Source organism: Cebidichthys violaceus, unplaced genomic scaffold (assembly GCF_023349555.1).
Source record: "Cebidichthys violaceus isolate CVI_PGR_0920_01 unplaced genomic scaffold, fCebVio1.0.p SCAF_42, whole genome shotgun sequence".
Lineage (NCBI taxonomy): Eukaryota > Metazoa > Chordata > Actinopteri > Perciformes > Stichaeidae > Cebidichthys > Cebidichthys violaceus.
In genome coordinates, this window is record NW_027176617.1 from 85,337 (window position 1) to 97,648 (window position 12,312).

Genomic DNA, 12,312 nt, shown 5'->3' on the forward strand with positions numbered 1-12,312 from the left:
TCCCTAAAACATCACCGATGTATGTATTCATCCTGCATTAAGATATCAAAGAAAGTACATGTATTAGATGTCACTTTTAAGGTGGCCTTTTGAATTTTTGACAGTTCATAGCTTATTACAGATTTCAGGGCGTCTTTCAGTAAGAAATTCTGACACATCAGATACAAACTTTTCATGTATACTTTTATCTCATTTGTGCTCTTATATTAATGTTTACAGTCAAAGCTCTTCATATTCATTACAAACATGGTTGTAAAATCAAAGCCAGCTACCCAAAAAATAACATAGTTTAATAAATCAAATTTGGCTTTGGTTTCTTTAGAATTATGTTTGTTGAAAAGTTAAATCAAGAAAATCTGCGATTATAAATTTCTATAAGATGATGAAAGAAATTTCAAAGACAGTTTATCATTTAAGTTATCCTGAACTGATGACATCTTCTGAAAATAAAAACTAAGTGCCGTAGAACTCTGTATATGTACAGTTTGCTAGCAGAAATTGCAGCCATACTTCGTCATGAGGGCAACAAGGCTCAGTGATGGCTGAGGAACCCTGACTGAAAGCATTTTATCACAGGGTCTGCATCTTGGCAACAAGGCGATGTCTTTCACACAATAACACCTACACATGCTTTCACTCGCACATACAACAACAAGGTAAGACATTTCTAACAAACTCATCCGTGCAGTCGTTCATGTTGCACTTCATTCACTGGGAGCTGAAAAAGAAAAGAGGGGAAGAACATTTGGGTGGCAAAGATGTTTTTATATAGATCATGTGACACTGTGTTAACATAGCACCACTCACCTGGTTCCTCCTCTGTTTTGGGCTCTGAATCAGTCGCTATGGCCTCAACTTGCTCTGTTAAGAAAGAAAGAGATGGATTTGTACATGTGAACAACAAACAATCACATTTAAAAGGTTTGGTTCGCCTGGGGTGTTCCCAGATAAATGACATGTCAAACATTCAACAGCAGCATCTCTTTCCTTGTTACTCTGGATAATTCAGAGAACAGACTGGAATCTCAACCCTGACCACCAACACATCCAGAGGCGGATGAGCTGCCATGTCCGCTCTGCATATGTGACACTCGATCCTCCCTCTCTCTTTCTTTCTCTCTCTCTCTCTCTCTCTCTCTCTCTCTCTCTCTCTCTCTCTCTCTCTCTCTCACACACACACACACACTGGCTGTGAAACGAAGTCAACAACGTGGCCAGTGGAAGCCCTATATGTGTTGGCATGCTCTAGTTTCGCTGTGGACTCAGATTGCACCATAATGAGACCACGATGACAACAACATGTGGGCAACACAAACACACGAACTGGATGCAGGCGTCCCAAGAGGGCGAGTTGGACACCAAAAGAGGGGTCGAGATCACGTGCAGACAAAGGTTTAGGAGAGTCCTGACTATTTTAAAATACATTTAATTAATTCATAAACTGCAGATGAGTTTTGAACCTCGATGAGGATGACTGACTGAATAAATGCTTGAAGGTATTGGTAGACCACAACAAAAGAAAAATGGCATCTTTGGAGGCAATGTGCAATAATCTAAGGATGCAATGTATTGTATTTCTCCCATTGCATAAGCACACAGTGTACTGGCTTTGCTACCTTATCCATCTTTCTTCAATAGCCTGCATCACAGTTGTAGACACTTTGCATTAGACAAAGAAGAGCTAATCTCGTGAACCCGTCGGCTGCTTGTCATTTGCATCATGAAGCAATAAGTGAATTGATAGAAGTCAATGTAATGCAGCATTGTGTCACACAGTTCCCCTCGGAGCACTTCTATGTTTAGATGATCATTACATGTGTAGAGAGATCATCACTAGTCCCTCTGAAGAGCTCTCTTGGAATTTCAAGCAGGGATCGTTATGTTGCACTCACTAATTTGTAATTTAGCATATTCCCCTGTTACCAGAGCACCGGGAGAGGTAACAGGTTCTGTATTTTGTCAAGAGACTACAACTGCCATGTGCTTAAAAGTATCCTGATGACATCATGTATTCAGCGCGGGTGGAAGTGTGAATGCCGTCCCCTAACAACAGAGCTGTCTTGGCTAAAAACACTGTAATTTAATGCCTTCCAACCATTGCTGTGCTGACAATTTACGCAAATCAGGAGCTAATCCTGCGCTTACTAGTTAAAATAAAATCTTTGCTTTACCGCCCTTAACAACAGACATTAGTGATCAACAGACTGTTCAGCAGTGAGTCCACTGCACCACTTTATACATCCTACAGGTGCACACTTAGGAAGAATATATTCTAAATACATTGTCAAGATGTAAGTCCACACCTGAATAAAATAATAATATAATTTATAAAACAATTAGAATAATCTGATAATAGACTCAACCCATACTTCCAGTGTTGAGACAGATAATTAAATTCTAAGTAAATGTGTGACTTATAAAGACATTTGAATGGCCGTCTCGGTGTGTTCCTTATAAGCCATGTCTGTGTGTTGTTGGTTACCGCCTGGTTACCGCCATTGCAGTGGGACTGTAGGGAAGGGCGGAAGGGACATTATGTACCTGGGCGCTGTGGCAGCCCCTGATAATTGGGTCACTATACAGGAGGTGAAGCGGTGATCAGGTTTCTGCTGGTCAACAATAACAATTGTACTTTAGTCCCTAATAAGGTCCCTTTCCCACATTGTGACTATCGTTTTCTACTGATTTTGTAAACAGTATTCAATGACCAGTTTCACAGAGGAAGGTCATGATGCGAAAAATGCCCTAAAATCTGTATTTTAATCTTTGAATAAGCAGTAAAAGCTTTGAATTTTAAAGAGAAATTATATCTTGTAACATTTTCTCTAAAATGTTTCCCCTTATAGAAAACAAGTTGATGTGTCACACACACACACACACACACACACACACACACACACACACACACACACACACACAGAAATACAGACACAGAAATACAGCCTCAACCTTATCACCTTTGTAAATTTGAAAGTGTTTAATTGGTGTGATAGTGTATATAAAAGTGTAATTTGCATATAAAATAAAGCTCACAATTACAATGAGCTTTTCAAGGGCTCTGCTATCGGCTTTAAACTGGTCGTTTTGCTGAGTTAAAGTGAGGATGGTCAACTAAAGATGTTGCAGAAGAATTAAAAGAAAACTGAATCCAAAGTTGAGTATGTTTGTCTGCAGCTGCAATCTTTTGGGTGTATTAGGTTAAGGTTAGTGATGTTTTTGACTCCAACCTACCTTGCTCAGGAGCTGCAGCTGCAGGCTCTGAGGAGCTTGCTGCCGTCTCTGCGGTGCTATCTGCTGCTTCTGCTTCTGCAGGTGCTGCTGCCTCTGCAGCGCTATCGGCTGCTGCTGCTTCTGCAGGTGGACTGGCTGCAGCAGGCTGAGGCTCCTCCCCTGCAGGTGGAGCTGCAGCAGTGATGTCTGCAGATATTGCAGCTGCAGCGGGTTCTTCTGCTGGCTTTGCATCGCCGCCCCCGGCAGGTGTCTGGTCGGGAATAGTTTCGCTGTCCTCAGCTACTTTGCCATTTTCATTGGCCGCCCCTGTCAGGAACACAAGTATTGACAAGAAACATGATCCAAACAGACAGTGTAATGATAATGTAAAACTAATATATTAAAACTAGTTCAAATTTACTGAATATTTTGTCTGCAATCAAGTGTGTGAATTATGTGCTATATTGTTTCTGTTCATATCACGATTGAGAAGCAAAATCTTTGAATGTAATAAAGATGAGAAACATCAAGTTTGCATAAAGCACAGGACCTTTTAACACAGTGGGACGCAGTATAACACCAGGGTCAAAGGTCAAGGTAGTATTTGTTTTTTCTGGGGTGACCTATGGTAAACATGTCCCCTAATGATATTATTTTGTCTGCTTTGGGTGAAAACTATCTATTACGCTATATGTTAAAGCCTAAGCGTCCTCGGCTCAAATGCTTTGTTGCACTTCTCCCCCTTGTTTCCTGTCATCTCTCAACTACTGTCTGTAATAAAAGTGTCCCACAATAAATGTAAGTCTCTAAATCCTAACTTCCAAGGATTAAACTCCAGTCTCTTAACGCTGGATCATGCAAAGCAATCACCAAACAAAAAAGAGCAACAACAATGTGTACACTTATCGAGAAACGTAACCATATATGATTAACTTTTCCCCCTTATAATGACTGGAAAAATAATAAAACATATGTTGTGGCTACATGCTACAGATCATTGGGAAGGAAGTAAAAAATGAAATAAATAGACCCCCCACTGACACACAAAGTGTTAATCATTATGTGGATTGTTGTTAATTAACATTGACAGCCTCATACTGGACAGTTCACAGCTCTATGGACAGGTTGCTATGTATTTGATACTGTGCATGACTACCGTGTACGTCTTTTTGTCTAATGGATTTGCATTGCAAGTATTTGCATGGATCCTAGAAGTCTGGACTGTCGATCGTCTATGTGTGTATAAATTAGATACCTTTTCTCTTTTCATTTCGCATGATGTTTGTCACAACACTTTCCTTAAAGGAGACTGCATCCTTTAGACGTTTGAATAAATTAACCTTGGGTTAATGGATGTCATCTCTCTACCTTGGGGATGAAAAGTAGCCTCAGGTGAAGGAAATGAGCCTCATGCAAAAAGAAGAAAACTCCCAGACACATTTCCATCTGACCTCTAAGACGACGAACACCTTGCTGTTTAATGTCATTCAGCTGGTAAAGCTGGAGAGAAATTTGCAAGTAAAGTCAGAGGCTCTGCCATTACATTACATTACAGTCATTTAGCAGACGCTTTTATCCAAAGCGACTTACAATAACTGCCATTATCTGTTGACATCAAGGATGAGATACTTTATTGAGAGTAACTCTGAAACTTTCTTTCATGAGGTCAGTGTCAGCTGCAGGACATGAGGCTGAACACACATTAGTAGAGTCAGTGTCAGTTTCTCAGCTCACTATATCACTCTACAAAGCACAGTCATACATAGTCTACATATTTCAGCATACTCACTTATGTGAGCATGCATGCACGCATGTGTCTCCATGCTTTCATTGCATTGTCCTGTAATATCTCTTTAAGGAATGCTGAGAGAGAAGCAGAGCAAGAGCCACTTGCTCAGAGGCGATCCAACTTAATGAATCTTTTACCAGTTTTTCACCTGCTTCATCTTTGAGTTCTGTCAAATAATTCTTCAGCTGGCAATCGCAAAGTCACTTGCAATCGCATACAGATTCAGCCAATATACATTTGACAGCCTCTGAATGTAAATTAAGTTCCTACTCTCCCTTAACACTGCTGAATGCAAACACAGGAACCAGTGTTGGTGTTTTATCTTGAAATGTGTGCTAGTTTGCACCACAACTGGGCCATCTCGGACCCACAACAACAAAGTGTCCAAAGCGTCTTTTCCATTTCCAGTTGAAACTGTAGACTGTTACCAAATCTGCTTGCCACTGTCTCTCACGGGGAAGACAGAGCCAGTTAAATAATGACAACAAACTTTTCCATCCTGTTACTGTGGAGCTCTGGCTCTCTAAAAATACAGAGATCAGATAGTGTACCCACAGAGATACATTGGTGATCATTTGCATGTAGACTGGGACTGGGTCCTTATCAGAGCAGCGTTCACCACACATAATTATATAGATGATGTTACCCTAGTTGGAAACGGCAGTGAACTTCCACGACACCATTACAACCAACATTTTACAAGACTATTTATAGCATCAACGGAAATACAATAAAATACAAGTGCTTTTATTAATACATTTGATGTCAATAATCATTTACACACATATTTTGCATGGTTTCATCATACAAAATTGATATTTACAGATATGTCACAGCCATTAACATCTTGAAAGTGAAGCCAGGGATATTGCTTGGTCCTACCTTACTGCTTGAACGTTTAGCGATGGATAATTTCACACTATGCAAAAATATATTATTGTTATTTTACATGCAAATTATGAAAGGTCCATGTCAAAATTATTTTTAGAAAGTCATTGCTTCCAGTGTACCCTTGACACATAATATTATTTTGAGAGTAGGATTTCAGGTATTAATGTATAGTGTTCTGTGTTTGGCCACTTAAAACATGCTTGCAATGAATGCTACCTGCTGCATTTATAACACATATGTGTACTTCCCACATGTCCCACAAACATATACTACATTGCATGAGTGTAAAGCTCTGTGCGTCACCTGTTGTACTGGCTCCGTTGCTCTCCTCGGGCTTAGCACTGGGTCGAGTCGTATCTACCGCTGAAGTTTGAGAACTGGTGGAGCATCCCATCCTGCTCTGTGCACATAGAGGAATGGTTAACTTCAGAGTTATGAGTTGAGGAGAGGTTGTAGCTGCACTGATGACGTCGTGGATAGATATCGTCTCTGTAAATGGAGATAACTCAAAACTATGGACAGACAATCCCCGGGAGGAGAACAAAAAGACACGCTGGTAATAAAATTCCTTTAGTCCCGTGCGTAATTGCGCATCATGGTTCTTTCTCCAAAAAAGCGTTCAGCTATTTGTTTTATGGCTACAAGTAACTAAACAGCTGGGCATGCAGGTGAAGTGTGGTCTTCTGTTGTGTACTGTAACTTAGGCTGTTTCCAGGAGGCTGGCGCAGGGACAAAAATACATTATTCAGTCAGTGTGCAGCCGCCACCTCTTGGGGCGGGGAAAGGGAACCTGTGGCCTCGCAAAAACTAGGCCCACTGTTGATGTGCCTTTGAGCAAACATATTAATCCAGAGTTAATCTACTGGAAAAAGTATTGAAATGCAAAACACCAAAATGCACCTATCAAAAGTAAAAGTAGTTACCCATTAAGCATCAGACAGGCCCCTGTTAGAGTGTTTTATTGGGTTGTTAATGTTGATGCATGATTTTTCAGCATTTTAATGTTGTAGCTAGTTTAAGTCGTTTTAAAAAGCCTACGTAGATATTCGTAGTCAAATCAATAAGTAAATGTATATTTTATAAGTAACAATATCTTTTGTGTGTAAAATGGGTATATGGAATACAGCTTTAAAAAGATCCCTGCCGTTACAGAAGTATAATGGAAACGGATAACTTAGATATGCCTTAATATGTTTTTGTTTAGCTTTAATCATTGTCCACGTTGCATTTTGTAAAATGTATTTTATTCAATTATTCTGCAAATGTTAATTGTTGTTATTGATGTTGTATATATATTTTAGTATGAGATTATTTGGGGGATTTAGTCTAATTAATGCTCACTGTAGACTATTGTTCATTCGTTGTAATAATATATTTTCAAATAGTCCTGTATCGATTTAAAGTTCTCTGAACCATCTGCAGTGAGTATTCTGCGCAGTACTCCTCTGCGCAGGCCAGCGGACAGATAGCGGCGCAGTGCACCATGGGACTTCCTTTCTCTCCGAGGCCATATTGGAGTTAACTTACAGTAAGACGAGCTCTGAGTTTTCTGATTAAAAGTACCCGGGATTTGTCAAATTTAACATTTTGTTACCATCCAGACATTAACGATAGTCTTCTCCTTCCCTCCTCTCGCCCGCAGGTTGGCCGGTCAGGACTAAACCGCAAAAATGGTGGCCGCAAAGAAAACGGTGAGTGGCGTTGGCTCGGCCCGTAATGCACGCGCTGCTTCAGGGCCAGGCTGCTGCTTCACGTGGAGACGTGTTTCTGTCAGGGCCTGCTAGCTAGCAATGTAGCTCTCCGTTTAAACGTATTTAAACTCAAAGTGTATATTTTTTTCAATTCGGTTGCAAATATATGAAAGCCTCTTAATGTACTCCCGTCAATCCATCTGTTTGTCGCCAACGTTTGTAGCTGTAACGTTAGCTAATACGGTACAACACCGGCAGTGTAGCTAATGCTACATTGCTAAATTTAACAAACATGTCAATATGGTGTCAACAATCCCTGCTAATTGTACGTTAACAACATATTAAATGTGCTGACCTCCTGGTGTTCATTTGTTAAATGGCAAAGGTATTATTACCACTGTTTGGTTTAGTGTGAACACGACGATGAACAAAAGGTGCAGGTTAGATAGCGTTGCATAGCTTGTGTGCTGTCACTAACTTGAGGTATGTGTACCTGTTTGTTCAGAAAAAGTCCATGGAGTCCATTAACTCCCGTCTCCAGCTGGTGATGAAGAGTGGAAAATACGTCCTGGGCTACAAACAGTCCCAGAAGATGATTCGTCAGGGAAAAGCCAAGTTGGTTATTCTGGCCAACAACTGCCCAGCCCTCAGGTATGAGGAATATCAATATATTTATTCTATTAATGTTTAACATTTTATTTAATGTTAGTTGTTGTCAGCAAGTTGTTACACCAAAGTGTTATGTGACTTAAGTCTTTATGGTTAAAAGAGCGTGTAGCATCAACAACTTTTTATTAGCACACTGCTTCACAAGGTGGTGTGCTTGTGCAAAGTTATGCTACATGTTGAAAATGATCATTGCTGCGCCAATGATTTCAAAACTATTTATTTATTTTAAACCAGTTAGTCTGATTTGTCTGTTAAGGCATTGAAGCTGTGAAACAGCTCCGATGCCTTAACAGACAAATGTTAATTGCGAAGCACAACAAGTCTAAAAGGTTGATTCTATTAAAACATGTCCAGTTACACACTGAATCTGGGTTTTAAGCGATTCCATGGCAGTCTTGTAATTCATTTTTTTGGCAACGTTTCTGTATTTGTATCTGCTGCTTTGACTCACATTTTTCCCTTTATCTCTGTCCCATTCAGGAAATCTGAGATTGAGTACTATGCCATGCTGGCCAAGACTGGTGTCCATCACTACAGTGGAAACAACATTGAGCTCGGCACAGCCTGCGGCAAATACTTCAGGGTGTGCACACTGGCGATCATTGACCCTGGTGAGTACCTACTCAGTATGGTGCAGTTGATTTCTAAACTTTTTTTCCTTTCGCCACTAACATTGAGCTTTTTGGGATATTGTCCCCTGAGGAGTGGTCCCAGTGAGTCTGTTTGACAGACCTGTACAGCTGCAAAAAGGCCTCTAAAGACACCAATAAAGTTTTCAACCAAAACACTGTATTTCAGTGATTCATGACAGAATATACATTCCCATACAATGAACATGTTCAGCTATATACATGTTAGTATTCTATTACCAACGCAATGGCATTCAACACATCAATTCAAGATACAGAGAGGTCGGAGGGAAATGTGTTGATAACATGAGATTAATTTTTTTTTTTAATGTAATTTAGTGGCTTTTAATGTGAAACATTTTTGTGCAGTGTTTTGTTCTGTTTGACGTGCGGCTCATGAATTATGATCCAGTTCAGGACTGGTGGTTTGTTAGATAAGAGTCTTTCAGAGTGCTTTATGGACAGTTCGTGGATACTCAATTGGGTACTTTTACCCTCATTGCTAACTTAATGTACTAATAGGACATAATAGAAAATCGTTTTATTCAGGGATATAGTTGGATGTCTTTGCAATGTATATGTGGCAATTTTTATTTTGCTCTTCTGACTTTTTGTTCCTTTCCTCTTCAGGCGATTCTGACATCATCAGGAGCATGCCAGACCAGCAGCAGCCACCTCAGTAGAGCTGGTCCCCCACCCCGTTGTTATAAATAAAGTCGGTGTTAACAGTACATGCTGCCATCAATTCTTTTCTGATATCAAGATGTATAGCCCATCTGTCCAGAGACTGTCAATCCTGCAGGTGTCCACCAGAGAGCATCAGTGTCGTCTTGACTTTCTCACATGACTTATTCAATTAACAATTTCAATGTCTGTGAGGGATTTCCCCTCAATTCTATAAGACTGTTTACAATATGGGACTTAAAAGCAGAAGACTAGGAGAAATAATTCTGGACACCAGATTTTAAACAGTTGATCTCGAGAGTTAAAAAAAACTCAACTTCTAATCTTTTAGAATATTTCTTTTCTAACTTCTGTAAACCTTGGGGGTGACGGTCAGCCGTATTAGCTGGGTGTAAAAGAAGTAAGGACTCTCCTTTCAGAGGTATTAAAGGCTTTAGAGTGTGACATCTGCCTTTGTCACATGCTGTTGAAGTCCTCTGGCTTGAGTGTGAGAGAATATACTAAGACTAAAACAAAATAGTTTGCTGCTGCTAAACATAAATGGATCAAATTTGTTGGATCTATTTGTTTAGTTTCTGAGCCAAGCTGACTTTAAATGGAAAAATGTCGCCATAAATCCTAATTGAATGGCCAATAATCAGTCCTTCCATCCCAGCTGCTGTCAATTTTTAAAGGCAGTCATGTTGAAAGAGGCTGTGTTCACACCACGAATGGGTTGGAGCTCTGTTAAATACATAACTTCAGAGCGATTAATAGAAAGACTGCCTTGCTGAAGGGCAGTTTGGTAGCATTGGTGGATAGTCATTAAAGCCTTTCATCTGTAACTGCTGATAAACATAAAACTGAGGCTAACTAAAGCCTTTTTGGGCTCGTTCCAAAGAAAATAATTGACAAAACAATCTCGACCCAGGGTCAACTTGATCTCATCACCATATCAAGCTCAACTTCAAAGCCTCAATGGACAAGATGTCCTCAGAATAACGTGTACACCTACAGCTCCATGAGGACTGAGAAAGGCATGTTAGGACCATGTGATTTGCTGCTGAATCAGTAAAACGTCCTCCTCCCAGCGACAGTGGTAAACATCCATACATTTGATTAGAAATATAATTTAGGATCTTGCCTTAAAATCATCTGTGATATTTTCTTATGCATACGTTTTAAATTAATTTGAGGATTCATTAAATGTAACCAGATAAACGGTCAATATGAATGTTTGTTACAGCAATGCCTGACAACCTGAATACCAACAAGATATACTGGAACTTCAGATTTAGACCAGCTGTCAGTGCCATTGGCCTAAGTTTGAAACTGATGCATCATCCCAGAGACGGAGATATAAGCCGTCCATCACCCATCCAGTGGTTTGGCCCAGTTTTTCCACTCACTGCTTCCCTAAGCTGTTTTCTTGATTCCCAATTAAATCCAGTGAAATCATCCCAGATGATCTGTTTCACGTGCGACAGATGCCTCACACCGAATGAGGACAATTTCTAAAGCAGTTGTAGAATAAGATTTGAATTAACAAGCGTAAACAATCTGCACCATAAATAGAACTTAAAGCCTGTTGAGGGCTGTACAGCGTCCTCCAACACATCACTTCTTTATGTCTACTGTTTTGTTTTTTTACTGATTGTGTCACATTTTAGCTGATCTCAAATGTTATTTCCAGTTTATGTAGAGCAAAGTCAGTTGAATAAAAATCAATCGCGATCACAATGCAGCAGAGTGTCAGGCCGTGTTGCCCACTAGAGTAAAGTCAGTATTGAACAGTTCTCACCATAGCAACATAAACTGATTATGTCACCTCAGTGAACATTTACAGGGTGCTAAGTACTTTATATTCTCACACACAACATTATTGATCATAAACTTCTCTCATTGTGATAACAGACAGGAAATTACAAAGAAAGTTTTATATCCTTATGGGACATATTTAGTAGGTTTATTACTGGGAACTAAGGGTAAACATACCTGTAATCTTTATTCATATCCTAGATATTGTATTATAAGAACATTTTAGATGACAATTTGAAGGCTCTCCGGGTCATACAAAGTCTGCAGACAGATTTTACAGAAACAATCTCACAGTGGATGTCACTGTACAACCCTCTAATTGCATCCAACAAGCAAGAAAAGAGACAGAGTGTGACCCATTTGGATCCCCCCCCGTCCCTGCCCCGTCCCAGTGGCAGAAAGTAGGTGAGCGTGTCTGTCTGGTGGCCTGCTGTCAGACCCAAGGTAATGCCAGCGTCCATTTTGAGGCATGCGGTTAAATCCTTGTTGATCTGCCAGCTTGTTCCTCTCCACTGAGGGATACTGAATTTCTGAGGGCAGCAGGATGTACGCACATCAGCATCACAGTCATAGTCTCAAAACTTGACTGTTTTTATAGGTAATATATTAAGTGTACAATTTCTATGGATTATTTATAATTTCTTTTGAATAAGAGAGAATGTAGTAAATGTAATTTTTAAATCAAAACAAAGGAAACTCCAGCATTAGATCATTTTTTGGCATTGAATCAGCCCTTGTTGAACCACAGTGCCCAATTTCACCTATGAGATGCATTTCGTTTTTATCAAGTGGTTTTTCCTAAGATGCCAACACTCCTATCACAAGATACAGACACTCTGTGATTTGAATAAGAACAGCATTTTAGCTTCAGTCAGATCTACATAACTCCATATTGAGCAAATCTGAATCCCAGTTTAGCCAAAACACGTTTCACACTAACAGCAAACATTGG

General features: G+C 39.8%; 2 protein-coding genes across 2 annotated transcripts; one reads left to right on the top strand and one right to left on the bottom strand.

The window, feature by feature from the left end:
• Positions 1-197: 197 nt before the first annotated feature.
• On the bottom strand, positions 198-6,557 carry si:dkey-284p5.3 (uncharacterized protein LOC557830 homolog). The gene is made up of 4 exons (XM_068728620.1): positions 6,194-6,557; positions 3,232-3,537; positions 808-861; positions 198-718 (listed from the first exon to the last, which is right to left on the bottom strand). The coding sequence occupies exons 1-4, from the start codon at positions 6,282-6,284 to the stop codon at positions 705-707; spliced, it is 465 nt and encodes a 154-aa protein (XP_068584721.1). The 5' UTR covers positions 6,285-6,557; the 3' UTR covers positions 198-704.
• An 802-nt stretch (positions 6,558-7,359) lies between these two features.
• rpl30 (ribosomal protein L30) lies at positions 7,360-9,610 on the top strand. The gene is made up of 5 exons (XM_068728621.1): positions 7,360-7,418; positions 7,533-7,581; positions 8,087-8,232; positions 8,731-8,861; positions 9,510-9,610. Exons 2-5 carry the CDS (start codon positions 7,561-7,563, stop codon positions 9,560-9,562), a joined length of 351 nt encoding a protein of 116 aa, XP_068584722.1. The 5' UTR covers positions 7,360-7,418; positions 7,533-7,560; the 3' UTR covers positions 9,563-9,610.
• Positions 9,611-12,312: the final 2,702 nt, after the last annotated feature.